The sequence below is a fragment of the Chrysoperla carnea genome, chromosome 1 (genome assembly GCF_905475395.1).
Source record: "Chrysoperla carnea chromosome 1, inChrCarn1.1, whole genome shotgun sequence".
Lineage (NCBI taxonomy): Eukaryota > Metazoa > Arthropoda > Insecta > Neuroptera > Chrysopidae > Chrysoperla > Chrysoperla carnea.
This window is the reverse complement of record NC_058337.1, coordinates 31,348,351-31,371,491: the sequence shown is the minus strand read 5'-3', so window position 1 is coordinate 31,371,491 and position 23,141 is coordinate 31,348,351. Positions and strand designations below refer to the sequence as shown.

General features: G+C 28.3%; 1 protein-coding gene across 1 annotated transcript in view; it reads left to right on the top strand.

The window, feature by feature from the left end:
* LOC123305807 (tyrosine kinase receptor Cad96Ca) overlaps nt 1–20,198 on the top strand; it is a 192,468-nt gene extending 172,270 nt beyond the window's left edge. Inside the window, exon 7 of the mRNA XM_044887638.1 lies at nt 19,509–20,198. Coding sequence (XP_044743573.1) covers nt 19,509–19,733 — 225 coding nt within the window. The 3' untranslated portion in view covers nt 19,734–20,198. The remainder of the gene's footprint in view (nt 1–19,508) is intronic.
* The last annotated feature ends 2,943 nt before the right edge of the window (nt 20,199–23,141 follow it).

The following is a 23,141-nucleotide window of genomic DNA, read 5'->3' as shown; positions in this document are numbered from 1 at the left end:
GGTCCTACAGACCCAAGACCCAATTGACCTATATTGCTCATTTACGAACTCGGCCTTACTTTTTACGTCCTGAGTACGCTATAAAAACTTCATCTTGACATCTCTTTTCGGCACCAAAAATTTGTTTCGGAAAAATACATACGCTTTCTTGCCAAAAACTTAAATTAAATTTTAAACGTTTTTTAAACTGTTAAAAACACGGGCATCCAATTTGCTGACGTAATATCGGTATCATTATACGAAATAACATAGATAAGTTTGACAGATATATTCATAGACAAATAATTATGCTAAATATAAATATTTATTATCTATGGATATATTATACCAAGCTGTCTACATTGAACTAACTGATGGTCTATGGTTCATACGGATAAGGCATCACATCAGGGCTTGCCCGCGTTTTAGATCACGTGAAACACAGTTTAAAAAAATTACGATTTTTAATTTTAATATTATAAAAGAAAAATGTGCTTTTATGACTCGAAATCAGAATATTTAAGTATATTTTTTTTGTATAAAATTTAACTTTTTTCAAATTTCATAATTTATTTTTCACTACTGAAAGTACCCTATTAAATGCTTTCTCTGCCTAATTTAGTTAGCGATCCCAGTATGTAAGCAACCTATTATTAAACATTTTAAATATTCATGTTTTTAGAGAGTTTAATTTCACTTTATTTTTTAATTTGTAATATTATAACATGTAGCGAACAAATTTATTTTTAATTTATTTAACATTTTAAAATTTATTTTCCTCCAGTAGCGTTCCCAAAGTGAAAAGTCTTTTGCGACAATACAATAACTATAACTTGAAATATCTAAATATAAAATTTAAATGGATTTTATATTAAATCCAACCAACCGATTTTCAGTTTGTATTAAGACTGAAAATTGAATCAAATAGGCTTAAATTAGAGGCATTTTATAAAGAAAATATTTGTGTGTGGTATTCGCACTGTGTGTGAGTTTTATTGGAGGCGTTTCCATGGTAACGATACACTTATTTAAGTATAGAATTGTATGGGTGCATATATAATTTTATGGATTGCATTTATGACTTACATTGAAAATTTAATATTATTGTCTCACAAATTTAAATTAATAATTATGATAATTTACATTTGAAAAATAATATTAATATTTGTGCAATTTCATTTCTTATTTTCACAATTTTTAATGTTAAGAATTGCAAATTAGTTATAACAGCCTTCTTTATCTCCAAAATTTTTCACTGGAAGCGCTGGCATCGATTTTATTGCCCCTACCATTAAGCAAACGAATAGTTTACAAATAAATAAATAAAAATTATTTAAAAAAATGTCTAAATGTCTGAATAATAATTAAAATAAAATACTGTCGCAGCTGAATAGTCAAAGCTAAGCATTTAATTCCATTATATTTGTTTTGTAAATGCAAACAATATATTGTATTATATTTTAGATAACATTAAAAAAACATATATGCATGAAACAGAAGAATTACATCGTAAATATTTTTATATATGCAAAAATGCGGACCCAATGCAAATGAAATAATAAAGTAAAATAAATAATAATAAATAAATAGTAAAAGTCTCCTTTTTTCGAATGACTATCGAAATTTTGAGAAGTTTGCATTGACGCTTCAGCCCTCCTAAACACATTATCCAATCAATCGGAAATTTTCATTAATGTACGGACTGAATTATATTTTAATTCTAATAAAGAATCCAATGGAGTCGACATGTGGTAATAAAAAGTTTGCACACAAGGTTAGGGTTTTGAAAAATGTGATAGATGCAACTTTATTAACAAAATCAAACCACACAATCATATTTTCTTTTTCAATTCCTTTCGTTTGCAATATGGTACAAATACTTATTTCAGCTTATAAAATTATATTTACACCCATATGCATGTAGTATCTACCCCTCCACAAGGTCAAGAGTGCTCAGGGAAAGGGGATATGCGAACTTTTGTTTTAAGTTTTATCTTCAACTTTAGATTTGGATTTTTCTCGCTTTGCTCTCAAGTTACTAATATCATATCAGAGTCATCACAAAAAGATAATAAGGACTGTAATATAGCAGAGTACGATCGCCAAAAAAAAAAAACGTTTTTGCACCAACTTTAGTTCCAATCCTTGTACAATAAGGCAGGCTTCGGTCTTCTTATTGTTAATTAGGATTAAAATATTCAGTGTGTCGCAACTAAGATGAAGACACCCCCATTTTTTGATATTAACAGGAATATCGATTTGAATTCTTAATATCTTAAAAGTTACAAATACCCACAAACCGATTTTCATTTTTTCAATATTTTGGTTTATACTAAATAATATTACGTTGTTTTTATATCATGCATATATGAAAAATATCAAGGTATTCTGAGTTTAGACCCAAATTTGCAACGCATAGAAATATTGATACTACGAGCCAAATTTTAGTTCATTTAGTTCATTATAAAAAATAAATTTTGTTGAAAAATATATTTTTTCGTAAACATCACTGTATGTTTGTATACAGGTCCATAATATGTGTTTATTTATTACTCCATCGAATGGAAGGAGGGAAGTGTGAAGAAAGATACTCTTATTACTTTGTGTGTAAGAGTATCTATCTTTCTTTACTTACATGACGTAAAGAAACAATTGTGTAATCAACAATGTCTACACATGGTATTTCAACAACTAACACAGTCAATCTAAGTCAGAAGTCAGAACTAACACAGTCAAGTCAGTCTTATTTTGTAATTAAAGGGCCATGGAATAAAAAAACTTAGTATATTGACAATTTAATAGCTTCATATATTCAAATACCTCAAAAAAAGAAAAAAAAAATTATAAAATCATTTTGAGTTTAGACCAAAATTTATAAATTAAAAACTTCAATTTTGTCGTGAAATTCGGTTTATGGATATAAAAATATATTCGTAGCAACTTTTTTTGATATTTCTAATGCGTAAAATTCTGACGTAAAAATTTTTTAATAACTTTTATTAAACACTACTCAATTATTTTCAGAGGCTGAGTACACCTCCTTTTTAATATACCATGCACTACACCAGCCCATCACAACTATTAATTAAATTAATTTTTGTTGTGACGACGGGAATCGAACCCGCTACCCTAGGCATACCGCGGACGGAACGTGCGTTAATTCCTCCAAGTATACAGTCTCAGTCTCAAATGTTATATGGTATAGTCTGTTAATATATAAAGAGCTATTAAAATATCATGTATGGAAGGCCTGTGACTTCTGTGTAAATATTGCTTTGCGGTGTCAAGGTGTTATGAAAATTTTACTCTTCAGTTGAACGTTTCAAGTATAGATTTTTTTAAATAAATTCACTTTTTGAATAAAATTGTGATGTCTGAGATGTTTATTGCATGTCAGGTTCAAGTTTTTTGAATGAAAATGCATCCATATAAAATTATTTTCAATTTTTCACTACATTAGCAAATAAATTGAATGTTACAAAAAAACATCAGAAAAATAAAATTTGATACATAACATTCCACTCTTTATTTTTATATAAAAAAAGCTGTTTGTATTCGTTAACGTTTATTGGCAGGGTATAATTTAGTTTTTACCATTATTGTACAATCCTTTTTATCGTAAAGTTTAACTATAGAGTTCGGTGCAATGTACTTATTGTTTAACGAGTTAGAAAAAAAAATGGCATGACGAAAATTTTTTTCACCTATTAGTTTTTATTCAAAATTTATAGATTTTTTATTGATGATGAAATTTTGATAAATTTCTTCAAATTATTAATTGGTTACATCCATTAGATATAAAAAATATATTTACTACTCTCGATCGAAACTTTACTAAGGGATGTACAAGCACCAAGGTAATTTAAAAAAAAAATATATAAAAATATAAATAAATTTAAGGAGAGGGTTGTCCGATTACATCATATATGAATGACTAAAGTAGGCATATTGCACATTGGTTTTATTGTAAGACGGTAGATGGTTGGTTAAAAACTATTTAAACTAAAACCTTTATTAATTACTAGCTGTGAACTACCCGCTTTGCTGGGCAACATTCCCACTTTCACCCCTCCCCCCATATTCCATATCCTTTTGTAGGTTACTATCTATCACCTAACTAAATTTCATCAAAATCCGTTCAGCCGTTTAGGCATGATAGAGCAAAACTCCCAGCAAAAACCATAAAAAAATCACTAACTCAATTCAGTTTTCTGCCTACTTTCTACCCCCTAAGTACGATGACGTGATCATTTTGATCTTATATCCGTTTTTAGGTAACTATCTATTACCTTACTAAATTTCATCAAAATCTGGTTTAGACGTGAAAGAGCAAAAGTCCCAACAAAAACGACTAAAAATCACTAACTCAATTTAGTTATCTGCCTACTGCCTACCCCCTAAGAACGATGGCGTGATTATTTATAGCCTATGACCATTTCTAGGTTATCATCTATCACCATACCAAATTTCTTCAAAATCCGTTCAGCCGTTTAGGCGTGAAAGAGTAACAGACAGACAGACAGACAGAGTTACTTTCGCATTTATAATATTAGTATGGATTGAAAACAAAAAAAAACCCGTAGTGCCCGACTAACTAAGGATGTATGAGCACGGTAGTAGCGACACAAATTTAAAAGACAATTTATATTTTCAATTTTGATGGATATGATGAATATCGAAAATTCAATATTTTGTTTAATTATTTAGCTTTCGATATTTCAAAAACCAAGTCAGATATCAAAAAATTTAATAATTATTTTTCGTTTGTATTCATCAAGTTATAACAAAATTCATCATCAAAGTTAAAAATAATTTCAACTCTAAATTTCAAGGCTTCTGAACAAAACTTTGATTGAGCTCAGCAAGTCAAAACGAGGATGAGCAACTGCAAAATTACAATTTTTCCATAATTACATAGCGTTGTGAGTTGTCCTCATGTTACACATGACATGATCCAAAATTTTAGTTATGTTTTTTGTGTTCAGCGAATTTAATTTCATAGAAAATAACTGATAGTGTGTTGTAAAATGTATCGTTTTTATTTCCATTGAAAATTTCTAGTATACTTTGGTGATCGAAAAACCATTTTTTTTTTTAAATAAACCTTCTGAGAAAATATGTTTTTTATACCCTGTTTTGACGTAAAAAAAGTTATATCGTACACTATTTTTTTACACACACAGGTAAAAAATCTCTATCAAATATTATTAATAACAAGTGAAAACAAACAATTGACTGAGTTAATTCTTGAAATACCATATATAGACAGTGTTGATTACTCTGTCACATTACACGTACATACATGTCACACATATATTGCTGATATTCAAATATAATACATACTATACAATTTGCGCATCATTTGCGCTCGCATGGGTACACAGTGATGTTTACGAAAAAATGTTTCAAACAAAAGTTGTTTTTATTATTATTATTATTTTATAAGGAACATTTTAAATTTAAACTTTTGTTCTATCTCTAACGGTTAACAAGATCCAATGAACCTATGTTGCTCATTTACGAACTCGATCTCACTTTTTACGTCCCAAGCACGCTATAAAAATTTCAGCTTGATATTTCTTTTCGTTTTTGAGTAATCGTGATGACAGACAGACAGACAACAGACGATAGACGACAACTGAAAATGGACTAATTAAGTGGTTATATGAACACCTATTCATTATGTGCGTAGTCACGGTAGAGACAATAAAATCGATGCCAGCGCTTCCAGTGAAAAATTTTGGCGATAAAGGAGGCTGTTATGACTAATTTGTAATTTTTTACATGTTAATGTTATAGAAAATGTCAAATTAAAATTATTGTAAAACACTTATTAATTAAACTTAATGCATTAAAAATTGTGAAAATAAAAAATCAAATTGCACAAATATTATTTCTCAAAAGTAAATTATCATAATTATTTATTTGAATAGAGTTTAGAGCTTATAATAGTTAGAGTTTAATATTATTAGTGAGACAATAATATTAAATTTTCAATGTAAGTCATAAATGCAATCCATACAATTATATATGCATCCATACAATTCTATAAATAAAGTAGTGTATCGTTACCATTGAAGCGCTTCCAATAAAACTCACACACGGTGCGAATACTAAAATTTTGTTCATAGTATCAATATTTTTAAGCGTTACAAACTTGAGACTAAACTTAATATACCTTGGTATATTTCATATATATGGTATAATAATAAATTTTTAAATATTTTATTACGAAGTCCATACCAATGTGAAATATATTTCAAGAAAATTTAATTCAATAAATTTAAATAGTTGTATTACAATAATGAAATATTTATTTTATGATAATATTCGCATAGATTTTCATTTTCATCAATAAATGTATTTTATGGTCTAGACTTTAAAAAATATTTTTCCTTTGCGAACTATGAATAACATGTGTCATTCATTCATGTGTTATCAATAATATAATGATTGTCATTTATTATCATTAAAATTAATTACCTTATTTATATAAAGCATATAAATATGAAACGATGTATTAATTAAATTGTTATTCTAATTTACGGTTTTGTGTTTAGATTGTTGACCTCATTTTGTCGTATATTAATTGAACTTTATACACTTATACTACCTGTAAACTTTGAACTTATCGTGTCTGCAAATTTTATTTCTATAGGCTATACCGCTCTCTAAAACATAGACTTTGATCATGTTAATTATGGCCGAACTTATAATTAAATTGTACTTATTGTATTTATTATGTGATACAATATCTTTGAATACCTTTAATATTTACTAATTTATTATGTATATTTGCCAATGCCATTTTATTTTTATGATTGTCAGCGATTAAGTCATATAAAAATTAAAAATCAAAGGCATGAATTTAAAAATCGCAAGGATTTACTATTTTATGAATTTATTTACGTTCAAACATTTCATGCCATCAAAAAGTTTCCAGCTAATTTATTCGAAAATGGATTAAAATATCAAAAAACTGCAAAGTCTGGGTGTTCTTATAGTCGAGCAGAAAGAAAACAAAGCGTTTAGTTTTATTTTTCAAAGCCACTTTCAAGATTAAACGATAGGCTAAGTTTTTTTTTATTGAAGCCGCCTATTTTCTGCAGCAGATTCCGATTTATTGAATGTGAAAAAAAATTGTAGGGAAAATGTTTTTCTTGGACGACAACTTTAAGTATCTACAGTTTTTTTATGGCTAAAAGCTATAGAAAAATTTGTTTCCAAAAGTTGTTTTTCGATCTGTATATAAAAGTATTATTATGATAATTTTTTAACCTGAAATCGTATGCCAAAAATTAGGACAAAAATTGCTTTAAAACTTGATTATTTTGAGGCAAATAAAGAAGAAAATTTTCGGAATTTTTTCAGTTTTTGTAGTTCAATTTAAAATCTATGAGCTTTATCAGCTACTATCAGTTTGAAAGTATGTAAAATTCATTACCATTGTTTCGTAAGCATCATTTTATCCCGCGAGGGAGCAAATAAGGGAAAAATTTTGGTGTCCATTTACTCCAGAAACATAAATGATAGAGACATGAAAATTTGTGAATAGCTTCAACTTGTGAAACTTATGGAAAAATTTTGAAAAAGGACAAATGGTGACCAGAAGGCGTTGTAAAACTGCTTTTTTGATATATTATTTGAACTGTTTAGTGGGAAAAGTTTTTTAAGCAAAAAAAGTTGTGCCACTTGCAAAAGAATTGCAAAATTTTCGGACTTTTTTCAGTTTTTGTTGTACAATTCAAAAACTTTGAACTTTTGTTACTTGTATCCTTTTATATTATTTATATTCAATTTCAAGCAATTGAAGGCAACCCACAGCTGCGCCTGTCCAGTAGTTTTTTAGGTATGAGGCTTAAAAAATTAACTTGATTTTCAGATATGTAAAAGTTTCGAGGTCTGCTTATATTTGCAGCCGAATATAATATGGCACATAACCACTCATGCTTACAGAAATATTGTGAGAAATAAAGTCTTAGCACATTTAATATAAACCTTATAGTTCTCTTGTAATCGTAGAAAACAAAAATCGCTATAATACAAGTTATAAAATGTGAGCCCAGCGTAACATGAAATTGTGGGCATCACGTAGATGCGAGTGTTTAAATTGCATTATTTTTTGTAAATTAGATAAATTGGAAAAGTCCAACAAATTTATTTTAGCAATTTCTAGAAATCTTTTTGTTCATTTTTGTCAAAATGTTTTCATAATGCTGGTTGAAGCTACCTACAAATTTGTGTCTCTATATTTCCCTCGCGGGAAAACAATGATGTTTATGAAAAATATTTCAAAAAAAGTTCCCTTTTAAAATTTAAACTTTCGTTCTGTCTGCAACGGTTTAACTTAAGCAAAACTCAAAATTTTAACATTTCTGAAAAACATGTAAATTTTTCAAGCACCATAAGTCAAAAACTAGACGTATGAAGTTGTGGATAGTAGATGGAGGTATGGATATTTTGAGTGAAAATGTTGTTGTAATGAAAATAAAATTTTCCAATACTGCTTTCATAATTGATCTGCATTTGGCATAATATCAAAAAAGTTTGCTTTGTAAAAATATATATAATTTTTTAAATAAAATCAATGTAAAAACCAAAATATGTTTAATGATATTTCAATCGAAAAATTTCCAATAGCGTTTTGTTATTTTCTTCAATAGCAAAACAAAAAATAACGTTTACATTATCAAATTATAGTGAAATGTTTTATTTAACAATTTTTTTGTTTAAATATAGTGTGATCTACAGCAAGTGCTCTTCTGCACCGTGTGCAAAAAACTCGATTTTCGTTAATACGACACTCGATTAAGGACGTTCATGCGTCAGGGATATTACTAGGAAAATAAAAGAAATTAAAAATGATTTTGAACGATTTAGGATACTTAAATAAAAAATGACAAAAAGAAAGGTTAGGTATACAGGGGACTAAGCGGACAATATAAATTGATATTCTCAAAAATGACTCCGACAACAACAATTGAAACTTTCACAAGCTGATAATTTTTATCTACTTAATTATTAAAATTTCATCGAATTCTAATAATTAGTAGAATTTCACCGATTTTATGTTAATTTATGGAGAATGCTTGTTTCTATGAAACTACATTTTTATAAACTTTTATTTTTCAGTTCACATTTGTTTTTTTGCTAGTACATTTCTTTGTTTGATTGCTAGCTTATATGTTACATTAAAAGTCTTTTGGATAAAAAATACTCAGGAATTTGAGCAAATGGGATGACATAATTATCTCATCATGAAAATAACGTAGATATGTTTTTAAAACCAAAATCGATTTTGCTGAAAAATCAAAAAAAAAATTGGTAACTACTCGTTAAGGTGGTTGTCTTTGTACAATATTGTAAAAAATAGTGTACTACATCATACAGCAGTGGTATGTACGTATAAATATACTTAGCACACTGAAATAAGTATTAATTTGAACATGCTTTAACTCAACTGTCCATTTATCACGTATTCTGTATGATGATAGCATGATAATAAACATCTGTACTTATACTCTAAATATAGTTGTTTCTGTCAACAAAACTTTTAAAAACTTTGAGTAATTATATCTCAAGAATGAAACTGTCAATAGTTTTGGTTCTTCTTTAAACTCACATGCACAAATTCATGAATGTTCAGTTAGTTTTTTGAGAATATCTTAAATCTAGTTTTTTTCTAGAATTAAAAACTTGTTAAAAGCACAACAAAACCGAACCTTTCCTATGATCTCCATGTTAATTATCCGAACTTTAATTGTATTTAACTCGAGTTAGAGAAGGTGAATCAACTTCAAATTTTTGGTTAATGTATTATTATATTCCTAATAAGGTATAAACAAATTTAGAATTTTCTGTCGATATGCCCATAGCAAGACAACAACTTTAAGGTATTTCCTGCATGAAAACACTTGTCAACAGATTAAGCCCTTTTTTAGCAGACTTAGAATAGTTTTAGCTGTGAGACCCGATTTCGCTGAATTTTTGCTGCTTTAGATCGCGAGATATTCAGCTGCCAAATTTGCAATTTCGAGAATCAAAGTATATAAAACTCACTGTCCTCCCAGGTACCTTTTACGATATTAAAAAATTGATGAAAAAAAAGTAGGGGAGTTGAACGAAACATGGAATAAAAAATAAAAAATTGCACTACATCATAAATTGTCAAAATTGGAAAGGTAGGCAATAATTAGCTCATCGTTTAAACTGTGAAAATTAGAGATAAAAGATTTAATAGTCAATCCTATTCTTAGTCTGTGGTAAAAATGGGTTTTACCATAGGAACTGCAAATATCATGATGGAAATACCTTATGTAACTAAAAGCGTTCTTACTGAATTTCTAACATTGTTTAAATCACACGATAGAAAAATTTTTTAAATATTTGTAGTGGTTAATGTAATTTTGTCGCAAATTTTTGTTGATATACTTGCTTATAAGGGTAGAATCATGTTTTTATGTATATTTATACTTTGTATACAATATAAATTATGACAGTATATATACAAAAGTTTTTATAGAAAGTATATAAAAATTTCTGAATAATATTTAAAAAAATATGTTGTAAATTCTACATGGACCTCAATATACAGGCCAAAACTAAAAGTTTCGACTTACAAAGTTTTTTTTTGCTTACACACTTTTAGAGCAAGATATCAGTTGAAAAAATAAAAGTAAACAAGTGAAAATAAACAATTGACTGAGTAAATTGTTGAAATAACATATATAGACTCTGTCACATTACACATACATACATGTCACACATATGTAACTAATATAGCTATACATACTATACAATTTGTGCATAATTTGCGTTCTCACGGGTAAACAGTGATGTTTACGAAAAAATGTTTCAAACAAAAGTTGTGTATTTTTTATAAGGAACTTTTTTTACATTTAAACTTTTTTTCTAACCTTAACGGTTTACAAGATGGGTCCTACGGACCCAAAACCCAATTGACTTATGTTGCTCATTTACGAACTGGGCCTCACTTTTTACGTCCACAGCACGTTCAGCTTGATATCTCTTCGTTTTTGAGTAATCGTGATGACAGACGTACAGACAGACAGACAGACGACAGGCAGACAACCGGAAATGGACTAATTTTGTAATTCTATGAACACCTATACCAAAATTTTTTTCGTAGCATCAATATTTTTAAGCGCTACAAACTTGGGACTAAACTTAATATACTATGTATATTTCATATATACATGGTATAAAAATTTTGGTTGATGACTAGACCATCGAAGTGGATTATTTTTGATTAGCCAGTTCATACATTTCAACAGTAGTTATAAATTACCATGCTTTCTTCATATTCATTTTTTATACCATGTATATATCAAATATTCATAGTATATTAAGTTTAGTCCCAAGTTTGTAACGCTTAAAAATATTGATGCTGCGAAAAAATTTTGGTATAAGTGTTCATAGAATCATCTAATTAGTCCATTTTCGGTTGTCCGCCCGTCCGTCCACCCATCTGTCAACTCGATAACTCAAAAACGAAAGAAGATTTCAAGCTGAAATTTTTACAGCACAATCAGAACGAAAAAGTGAGGTCGAGCTCGTAAATGAGCAACATAGGTCAAATGGGTCTTGGGTCCGTAGGATCTATCTTGTAAACCGTTAGAGATAGAACAAACGTTTGAATGTAAAAAAAGTTCCTTACTAAAAAATAAACAACTTTTGTTTGAAACATTTTTTTGTATATATCACCGTTTACTCACGAGGGCATACATTAGATGCAAATTTTGTAGTATGTATTAAAATAGGATTATCAGTTATGTATGTGTGACATATATGTGTAATGTGATAGAGTAAACACATGGTATTTCAACAATTAATTCAGTCAATAGTTTGTTTCACTTGTTTTTATGAAATGTTCTGCTAAAAGACAATTTAAGACTGTTGGTTGTCGTTGTTCTATTTTGTAACTATTACCTACACAGTCTGTGTATAGAGGTTAAAACGAATGGCACTAAAACTACCCACCCATATTCACCTGCCCTCTCCAATAAATTTAATGCAATAAGTGCGATCAAACATTAGCAATCACGTCATCACAAAATTTTGTTGTTTTACAACGATGTTGTTTTTTTCTTTTTGATCATTTTAAGTTTATTGAACCAAATTACATTATTGAAATAAATTTTTTGTAAAGTTGAAAATGGAAAGAAACGAATGTCGATGAAAATAAGATTGAAATAAAATACATTTCTTGGAAACCATATATTTTTCGATTTCAAGTGTTCATAAAAAGCAGTACGTATACGCAAGGGGGAATCATGTTACATGAAGCTTCTTATTATAGGTCTAGCGTAAGTCGTGGTAATTGATTTTTTCATTTCCGAACGCCTTGACATATGCGAGACTTTTGTCGTGCCTAACAAATCTTTCTCTACGAAAATTTTCATAATCTAGAACTTTTCTTTCAGGGGTCTGAAAAATTTGTAACTATGCGAAAAGCTTATAAAATGTGTAATTTTTATTAAAAAATTCTCAAATAAGGCGAAAATTGAATCAAATATGAGCAATCCATTTTGTGCGATTTTTAGCAGGGTGTTAATATTTTAGTCTGGTGAAGTCATCGTCACCTTGAAAGCAAAATGCATACCACGTATTGCATACCAAGCATTGAAATGCATACCAAGCATTGAGGATATTCAGTACTTGGATTGAGATCGCTTCAGAACATTATGTGCTGTTTTCTTTTTATTATTTATAATAGTTTTTTATACCCACTGCATATCTTATATATAACAAGTGAAAACTAACAATTGACTGAAATACCATGTTGAAATACAACCGAAAAGGGATTACTTAGAATTACTAATTATAATAATCTATAAATGAACCAAAATTTACCCAAATTTTTTTCGTAGCATCAATATTTTTAAGCGTTACAAACTTGGGACTAAAATTTATATACTATGCATATTTCATATATACATGGTATAAAAATTTTGCTTCCGAATGTTTATAGCCGTAAATCGCATTTTACCCAAGAGTGTTTATCCATACTTTGCATCGCAGAGTTATCACGGACAAATATTTAAAAATAACTGAAAAAAGTAAGGAAAGTGTTATTATAAAGTATTAATTATTTTCCTTATAATTATTATCAGACGTGAATTCACCCAGACAGTGAACCGTGGCTGGGTCTGTATATATATTAAAAATATTGATGCAACAAAGAAAATTTTGGTATAAATTTTAATTGTATTTAAATACTGTCCTCAATGAATATTCACCAATTTTCAACTTATAACGCAATTCAAATTTTAATGGCAAGTCCCTGAATTACTTCCATTCTTAAAATTTCTGAACATTCTGAAAAGACTATTAAATATTATGCCTGGCTGGCTCCATGCCTATTACATTTGAACTTAATTTATTTGTTCACTTATTTATTTTTTAAAAGAAGTATCTATCATATTTTCTTCAATATATGGAGTGTGCAAATAATATTATGAAAATCATTTTGAGAGTGTGAAACTTAAATATGACACGTTTAGGAAAGTAAATCTAATATATTATCCGCTTCACTATTGCAAAAATCAAATAAGAGGAAATAGTTTCTATTTTATGCTATCTGAGTACAAATTTTCTACATTATATTTAAAAAAAAGTCAACCTGTGAATGTTACGCAGTCTTAGAGAATTTATTTCAGTGAAAGTACTCTGCGCGCACCTAACGGTTTTCGGTCAAATATTCTAAAATTATTGATTTAGATCCTTTATATCTGTCGCCCTATTAGCTCAGTTGGTTAAGGCGTAACCAATTCCGTCCGCGGTATGCTTATGCAAAATCAATTTAATTAATAGTCGTGATGGGCTGGTGTAGTGCATGGTATATGCATGAAGGAGGCGCACTCAGTCTCTGAATTTAAGGAGCTGATGAAATTATCAGGGGAAAGGTGATAAAACACAAATATGGTATCACAATGGGCTCTATAGCCTAAGTATGTCCTTCGTGGACAGCCAATATAACCTAGTCTAGCCTATTCTTTATATCTGACATAATATTCAGCTGTGGAGAAGAATTCCTGTGAGACTTTTGTTCGATTTAATAGAGACCATGAAAATAAAAATTTCGTCGCTCGGTTTCAAAAATTAAAATTATTTAATTATTAGGTAGGTTTTTTCTAATGTAAATATTAAGCCAAATTTGAAAAACTAGAACTTTTATAACTTCATGTAGTTGATTTGCACGTTAACAACTACCAGAATCTAAAGGTTTGGCCGAAAGCCATTTATAATGAGAAAAGTTGATCTTTTAAGTAAATATCATCAACACTTATAAAAGAGGTGGCATTAACTAAGAAATATTTTTATGCGATTAAGTCCAAAGCTTTCCGATGCAATATCTATAGTATATGTACTTCAAAACAAACTATTCACTTCCAGTTAAATGAGTCATGGAATAGTATATTCTATAGCTTCCTCTAAAAGCGACATCTAACAACAACACTAAATCATGCTTTAGATCGTAAGGTAATATGTGTTGGAAGACAATGGTTTAATAACTCGCACTCGCGTCAACCGTTTGGTAATCTTTAGGCGCATGATGAATAATTTTCCGCACGTTCTGCCATCCGTCAAATATCTTATTTAGAAAATAAATATGCTTATTTATAAGTTATGCATTATTATAATATAAATAAATTAAAAAAAGACGAACCCACATCATGATATCCGCATTTATGAAATTTATTATTAAAATTAATTAATAATTATTAATTATTATAGCAAATATTATCACTAAAATTAAAAAAAATGTTATTTCGTTATTTTTACAAATCAATTCGCAAACAAGAAACATTCAAACTACCGATGTTCACGAACAAGTCCCAAAATATTGCGAAGGTAATACTTTTTTCGTTACATGTTTATGCGCGTAATGACGGAAAAGACCACAATTTCAACATATATTTTTAAAAACTGTAGATTGGTTGAAAAAATCTGAAAAATTCATTATTCGATAATATAAATGAAGATAGAAAAAGTTTCAACCACATGCACGATTTGAAAAAAAAAAGTTATTGATGTGTCAAATCGCGCATGAGCAAAAAGGTCATAACGCGAGTGCTGACGGGTTAAAAAACTAGAATTGAAAGTAAAAAAATTTATTATTTCTAGATAAAAGTTATCATATAAGTTGAATTTAATATTTTTTTCTTGAATCAGCTGAAAAATGTAAAATAAAAACAATAACGAAAACAAATCTTATGCGGACTATCAAATTGACAGATTTCTCCGGTCAAAAACTGTTGTTAAATTGATTAAATATTTATTTTGTTTATTTAATCTTTCAAAAATAAAATGAAATTTATTTTAAGAAATTATTTTACTTATTAATTCTGAATGTTAGCATAATTTAACGAAATTTTGTCCACATCGAGCGCTATGCTCGACTCAGTTAATCGACCATATGGTGTGCTCTCTGCCAATACCTTAAACCAACAATTATTCTACCGTTTTTGTATCAATCAATATTTATCTAAGTTGTTGAGTATTTCCTTTTTTCATGTATGACACTTTGTACAAAATTGAAGTAAATTATAAACGAACAAACAAGATCTTTATCTTATGATCATTAAACAAAAATTCAGGACGAGCGTCACCTTACCGAATTTATTTTTCAAACGTTTCAAAATGCACAATATTGTCATTTTACATTCAACGACTTATTTGTAAACATTTCGTAATCCAATTAGGGTAATTTACAAGACTATTACAGATTTAATTTCTTAATAGAGTAAATTTCTACGCCTATCATAAGTAACATAAGATTGCTTGTATTAATCAAAAACTTGAAAATTTTGTTTTTTAGAAATATTTTAAATATTGTACGTAATACCACCACTTTTAAATGTTCAATGTATTATAGCGAATGTAATCGGAGATGTATTAAATATCAAATATGAGTGTAATGCGACCATCCTCGTCGGTACTTTTTTATATTGTACAAGTTGTATCCAAATGTTATTGAAAGTGATTCACGAACACAGATTATAGATTTTAATTTAAAACAGATTTGCAACTCCCTGAAAAATTTTTACTATTTTAGTTCTCTGAAGGTGCTTTACTGCAGGTGACTCTACATGTTATAATCGTGTAGGGCCATCTATTACTTTGGATAATAATTAACCTATTTCAATGGTTGTTGGCGAAACAATATTTAAAAAAATAAACAATATGTCTTTCAAAATTCGTTTGCATGTCGTTAAAATTCGTTAAATTTCTTTGTGTGTATCCTCAATTGATTGCGTTTATTAACATTTTGTGGACCATTTCTGTAGAGACTTTAATTTAGTGCTTAGATCTTGTTAAACGTGTTGATTACCTTTAGGTCGTATTGACTATTAACGAATTAAAATAGTTAGACATTGCATTTAACTTACAACAAACTAGTAAATAATTTTTAATATTAAAATAAATGCTAATTTGTTTCAAATATAACAATAAATTATAATTTTATTAATACTTATTATTTTATTTAAAAAACTTCACTTTATTTTATTAGACAAATTAAAAAAACTGATAAACCAAATACAAATAATTCAAATAGTACACAATTTCCGCCATTAAAAAAAATAGTTCACTGTTAGTGCTTTACTTCAGGGGGCTTTTTGGACATCAGGGCCGGATTAAGCCCATCGGGGGCCCTAGGCCAATAAAATTTTGGGGCCCCCCTTTTTTGGATTATTGTAAAATTAATCGTTATTTGTGTATTCATAGCATTCGTACAGCCTATTCATATCATTCCAAGGTTATAAACGAAATAAAATGAACAAAATAATTTTTTCTGTTATATATAATAACTTGAAATTGAAAATTTTTGTTCAAAAATAATCATATCAGATTTTCGTGGGGGCCCCTGCCCGTCGGGGGCCCTACGCCATGGCCTAGTCCGGCCTAATGGGTAATCCAGCACTGTTGGACATCATTTCATGTTCAGTAGAATTGCCTATCTATTTATGTAATAAATTATAATCTGTGATATTAATATGAATATTTTTTTGATGTACTACTACACAGAGTACAATTATGACATTATCGTTTCACACGCTACGCCTGATTTTTAGAATCCAGATGACCCAGACTTCTTGTTTTCATATATATAACTGTACCAAATTGCACAGACTACTTGCAATTTAATCCTACTTTTCATACATTACAATAAAAGAGCGTGAATATTTTTGTAAATATTCAACTAGAGAAATAAGTGATAATAGGATAAGTTGCAATGAAATATATTTTCTTTGTTCGCTGATTATACAAATTTTAATTATAAAAATATCTAAAGTAATGTTTTTCCTACGAACTTATAAAAATATCTTAAATAAATGTTTTTCCTAAGAACTTCTTTTGATTACGCGTTTCTTTATTGACGATGGTCTTTCAAATACTTACAACCAAGATATTTTTCATTTCGATGTCATCGAACTACATATGTCGTTTGAAAATTGAAGATACCTTTGTAAGAGAAATAGCTTTTTCTGAAGAAAATAAAATTCGCTAATAATTGATAGAATAGAATTGACAGTTACAACTTGATCAAAGTAAAAAATATAAAATAAAAATAAAACCAGATTTAAATTTAATTATTTATACTTTTTTCTTTTAATGCAATGCACCACAAAGTGTTTGTATATATTTGTCAAATGAGTTTTAACACACGATCTTCAAATGTACATAAAGGAAGACTAAAAATAAAGGTGATACACACGTTAATTGAATTTTATTTCAAAAATACGAAATTGATTTATCTAAATTAGAATGAAGTGCTCTTTTTATGAACACAGAATAGAACGCCGTTTTATTTTTGTACTTAATTTATATACAAGTGATTTTATTTCGAAGATATAAAAGTATATATAGTTAAAAATTGCGTTGGAGAAAATATCACATTTGCACCCGTTTAAAATTCCCTTTTAACCAGTTTCCCGTTTTATTGGATTTGCTTTTTTAATGTGAAGTATAAAGAAATTTTTTGTTCTAGTACCTCAAATATTATGGACATGGAGATACTGACATAAAATTTCAAAACATTCATTATAATATTACTAATCTTTTATTAAAGGGCAATATTTTGTCGCATAGCTCTTTCAAAGGAAGGAAAATTATGACCACAGCACTTCGATCGCCAGGATATAATGATGAGAAAATAACTAATTTTCTCTAGCTTTAGATTATTTTTACAGGCTACGTATAGTTAATTTTCAAAGGGCATTCTAAGAAATCATAATGCTATATTTTTTGTATGGTTCCATATATAGTGATGACAGCTATTTGAAACCGTTGAAAAACTATGGTTTGACGATTTTCGTGAACAACAGTGTTTACAAAATGGGTCCTACGGAACCAAAGCCCAATTGACCTATGTTGCTCATTTACGAACTCGACCTTACTTTTGCGCCCTGACCACGTTAGAAAATCTTCAGTTTGATATCCTTTTTCTTTTGAGGTATCGAGTTAATAAACGGACAGACAGACAGACATAGAGACAACCGGAAATGGACTAATAAGTGATTTTATGAACACCTATACCAAAATTTTGTTCGTAGCATTAATATTTTTTAGCGTTACAAACTTAGTACACCTGGATATATATTACATTTATACATTGTATAAAAATATATTTGTATGTGATATTTCTTATAACAAGTTAACAAGTTCTATTAATTATTCCTCAGCAACGAGCACTGTAACCTTCATACTGAAACAAATTTGAAATTTGTTTTACTCTAAACATCTCTGTAAATAAAATTTCATAAATATCATTCGCTACAACTTTGGTTCCTATAAAAAGTTTAATTTGAATAATATTATTCGGGAATATTAATAATAGTACCTTATCTCGATAATGGTACTTACATCGACTTTACAACTTTTAGTAAGGTGTTCCTGTGGTCAAAGATAAATTTTATTTATGATATATTTGTGGTTAGAGACATTCTCAGCAGCAACGACAATCCCAAATTTTCCTATGTGGTCAGCTCTGTTCATCTCACTATACCATTAAAATACGTATCTCGTTTATTTCTTCCCCCCAAAAAATATGAGGAGTAGTTCTTAACATTGACTACAAACCTACCAAATTTGGATATGCACGGATGTCTCCTCTTGCGAATATAAAATAAAAATGATAAAATTTCTGAAAAAAATTCAATTTTTGACGCCATTTTGTCGGTTGGACATGTTGCACCACTCCGCGAAAGTAAAAAATTTCAAAAAATACTTATTTTGATGTGAAAAGAAAAACCCCAAAGTTTCGCTGCTCGAACTTTTAATCCATACACAAGGCGTAATTTCACTCTACTAAATATCTGTAGTCAACTTATTTCATTACAAAAATATTTATGTTTAAGTTTAAAATTAATCTAAAAAGTAATGAGAGATTAAATTTTTTTTTAACTCTTTTAAATATATTTAAATAAAACAATGACCATAAAGAATTTAAAAAAAAAATATTTCGAAATTAATTAAATAATATGTTTTTTTTTGTTTGTTTGCAGGTACGTGATGGATATCGTTTGGATAAACCAGAACATTGTCGACGTGAATTATATAACATTATGTATTATTGTTGGGATAACGATCCAATTAAACGACCAACATTTGCTGAATGTGTTGCATTAGTGGAAAAATTGTTATTAACGGAAACGGATTATATTGAATTAGAACGATTTCCTGATCATTCGTATTATAATATGTTAAGTTTAAGCGGGGAAAAACTTTAAATTTGTATTTTCCGGTTACTTTTATGATGACTTTGGGGGCCAAGAATGCGAACCATAGATTGAGAAAACTAAAACCAGCGATTTGTGCAAGTACAATAAAATATAGTTAATTAATCGGAAGAATCCTAAACTGTATGATTATGTATAACCGTAAAAGGTAAATGCATCGGAAATATAAAATCTAGTGTAAATGTTGTAAACAAAACCAATGTTGTAAACCCATGGCTAGGATCTCTTTCTCATGAAACTAGGTGTTGTTTGAAGCAAAAACTCAAAATTTTTTATGTACAATGAACCAAGATTAATTCAACAATTAATTTTATTAAATACAAAAATTTATACCAATAATAGCATTTGTTTGCAAGAGTCTTTTCTGAAACTTAATATGTCTTCTCCTTCCATTAAAAAAATATTTAAAGTCAATGCAAACATAGCAAACATCACCAATTAATTCTTTCACCAATTAATTCTTGAAATGTATGGAAGCGGATATGTAAACACATAATTAATACATAAAATTAAAACGAATGCAATTATTGGTTAATTTGGAGTAATGAATAGTAGTAACAGGTTATCTCATATCAAATATAATGGTAATTAATGTCAAAAAGCTCACAGTTTTTGAATTGCAATGCAAAAACTTAAAAAAGTTCGAAAATTTTTCGGTTTTTTACTTATTATGCAGGAAGCACAACTGTTTTTTTGCTTGCAAAATGTGGTTTCACGCTCTCCTAAGGGGTTCAAATAACTTACTAAAAAAGTAGCTTTACATCGTACTTTGCGATTTTAATGCAGTATTTGACTGGCGTATATGAACTACATATTTATTTAATACGAATGATTGATCAATGACTAATGGTCCAGATTATGAAGTATTGTTTCAAAGAATACATAAAAATTTCATTAATTAAATAATTAGTTTTTAAATTTCGAAGAAGCAACAAAAAATAATGCATGGCTTCTTCTCCCAAATGAAAATTAATGACAAAATAGACCAAATAACAATTTTTTTATGTTAGATAATAAGTTATTTTTTAAAATGAATGTTGCTGTACTTAGTTTTTCATGCGTGTTTTTTTGTATTTGTTTGACTGTTAATTTTATTAAAAAGATAATGTAATTTTTTAAAAAATAAATACTATTGTATATATTTTGAATTATTAAAAATATTTTTTGACAGAAAATCGAATTTAATGAATTTATTTAATCGTTATTAATGAACAGTTATATAAAATTTTACTGAGAATCCCAGGCGTACCAATAATGTATTTTTCTATTCATTTATTTGTACATTTGCAAGATTAGTTGACTGAATGTTACAAGAGTGAAAGCGAACGTGAAAGTATCGTAATTTTGGGGAACATTTCCAAAATTAAATAAATTTAAGTCAAGTGAATTACGTCATAAAATGTAAAATAGGTATTACATTATAATTTTGTATCATTTTAAAATGCATAGTCTACCAGATATTAAAGAAGGGAAGAGTGAGAGATATCGTGGCACCTGAAGGATAAAGTTTCGTGGTAAACTTAGTAGAAATAAGTATGTTCTTTTCGCTATAATTTATCTATTATTGCGGTTAAAAAATTTATTAAATGTAAAAATTTTTTTTATAAAATATATTGGTTGGAATATTCCTGAAATGATTTAACTGGATACGAATTTCACTAAAAATTGATTTATAAATAATTAAAAAAATAAAGTCAGTGTAGTAAGCTCGTCGAAGCCTCGAAGGGGAAAAGTAACATAATTTCGAGTTAATTACGAACTACCGGATAGTATTTTCAAGCTGATTCAAAACTCAAAGGAAAAGTTGAAAAATGGAAAAAAACATTCGGCTGACCTAAATGAATGAATTAAACTAGAAATAACCAGCTAATGAATGCCGATACAAAAAAAAAATTTTTTTTCTCAAAATTTTAGATTTTCCAAAAATCAATAGATTTTTCGCAAATTCAAGAAAATAAACGAACAATAACGAACAAAGTATTTTAACGGTGGCTCAACCTATTTACGAGCTACAAGCTGGGAATAAAAATTTTGAAAATGCACAACAGTTTTCCACAAAGTCATAAAAATTTTCTACACACTCAACATATAAAAAATTAGTTGACGAAAATTGATATGGTCGGGAATGGTATCAAATTTCCAGCTAATTTAAAGTTGTCAATTGCTATATTTTACATTATTTAAATCAATAGTTTAACCTCAAATTTAATAAACGCCTTTTCGAGAATTTCAAAAACGAATGAAATAATAAATGTTGCTCTTAAATTTGTGTGAAAGCTATTTTTTGAAAAAGGTAAAATATGGCAAAAGTCTTAATAAGCTCGGATATGGATATCACTCTTAACATACTTTATTTGTAGTTAAAAATTTTGAAAACGCTTTTCTAGAAAATTATTTATTTTTGGAAAATTTTAAATATGGTAAGAGACTGCTATAAATAAATCCGAAATTTTGATATCACTCTGCGCTTATAAACATCCATTAACCACTTTTGTACATGCTTAGTGTGTAAAAACGATCTTCTGGAAAAGTTTTTGTTTTTTCAAGAGTTTTACTCATCATTAAAGTAGCTCGTTAATCGAAAGAAGATCTGAAATATGGCAAAATTAGGAAAATGTATAATATGACAAATGGCAGCTACTAATTAGGTCGTATTTATCTGTTTAATTGTCCCTTTTTAGTTTTTTTTTTTTTTTTTATCGGCACCGGCACTGGTTATGGTTTGATTAGCTTTTTTAAGCTGGGCAAATCTTTTTTTTCCTATTTTTCTGCCTTGAGTTTGTAACTTTTTGATTTTCAGCATCGAATAGTTTACTTAACTGACCTAAAAAATATTTTTTAGTCTTTTTAATGATTTTATAAACCGTAAAAAATAAAAATATACCAATTAACCATGCATCATCAATCATCCACAGTGACAATGAATAAAATGAGAGCAACACAGCATGTGAAGTAAAAAAAAAAATAACTTTTGTAGGATAAAACAACAGCGATTGTCAAAACATATTACGTATGTCTGATTTCATTTAATATTTAATACAAAAACAAAATGTTTTCCATACTATATATAAGAAAAACAAAAACAACTACATATTATATGTATATTATACTTTCTTCAAGTTTATCTCTACGGGAAACAAGGAAGTTCAAGCAAAGGTCAATGAAATCATAAGTCTTGAATTAAATTATCCGTATACATAAACTTATATAAACATTCGTCGCATCGTAATGATTATAGTGAAATTTTAATAAGAAGCGTTATTCATTTTTAAATAACGAGTGTTAGTTTAATAGAGCTTGAGCCGATACAAAAGCGAAATGTCATTTATTTTTTATATCTGGGTTTCTTGCGAATAATATAAGATTTTGGAAGTCATACATATAAATTCGAAATAAATT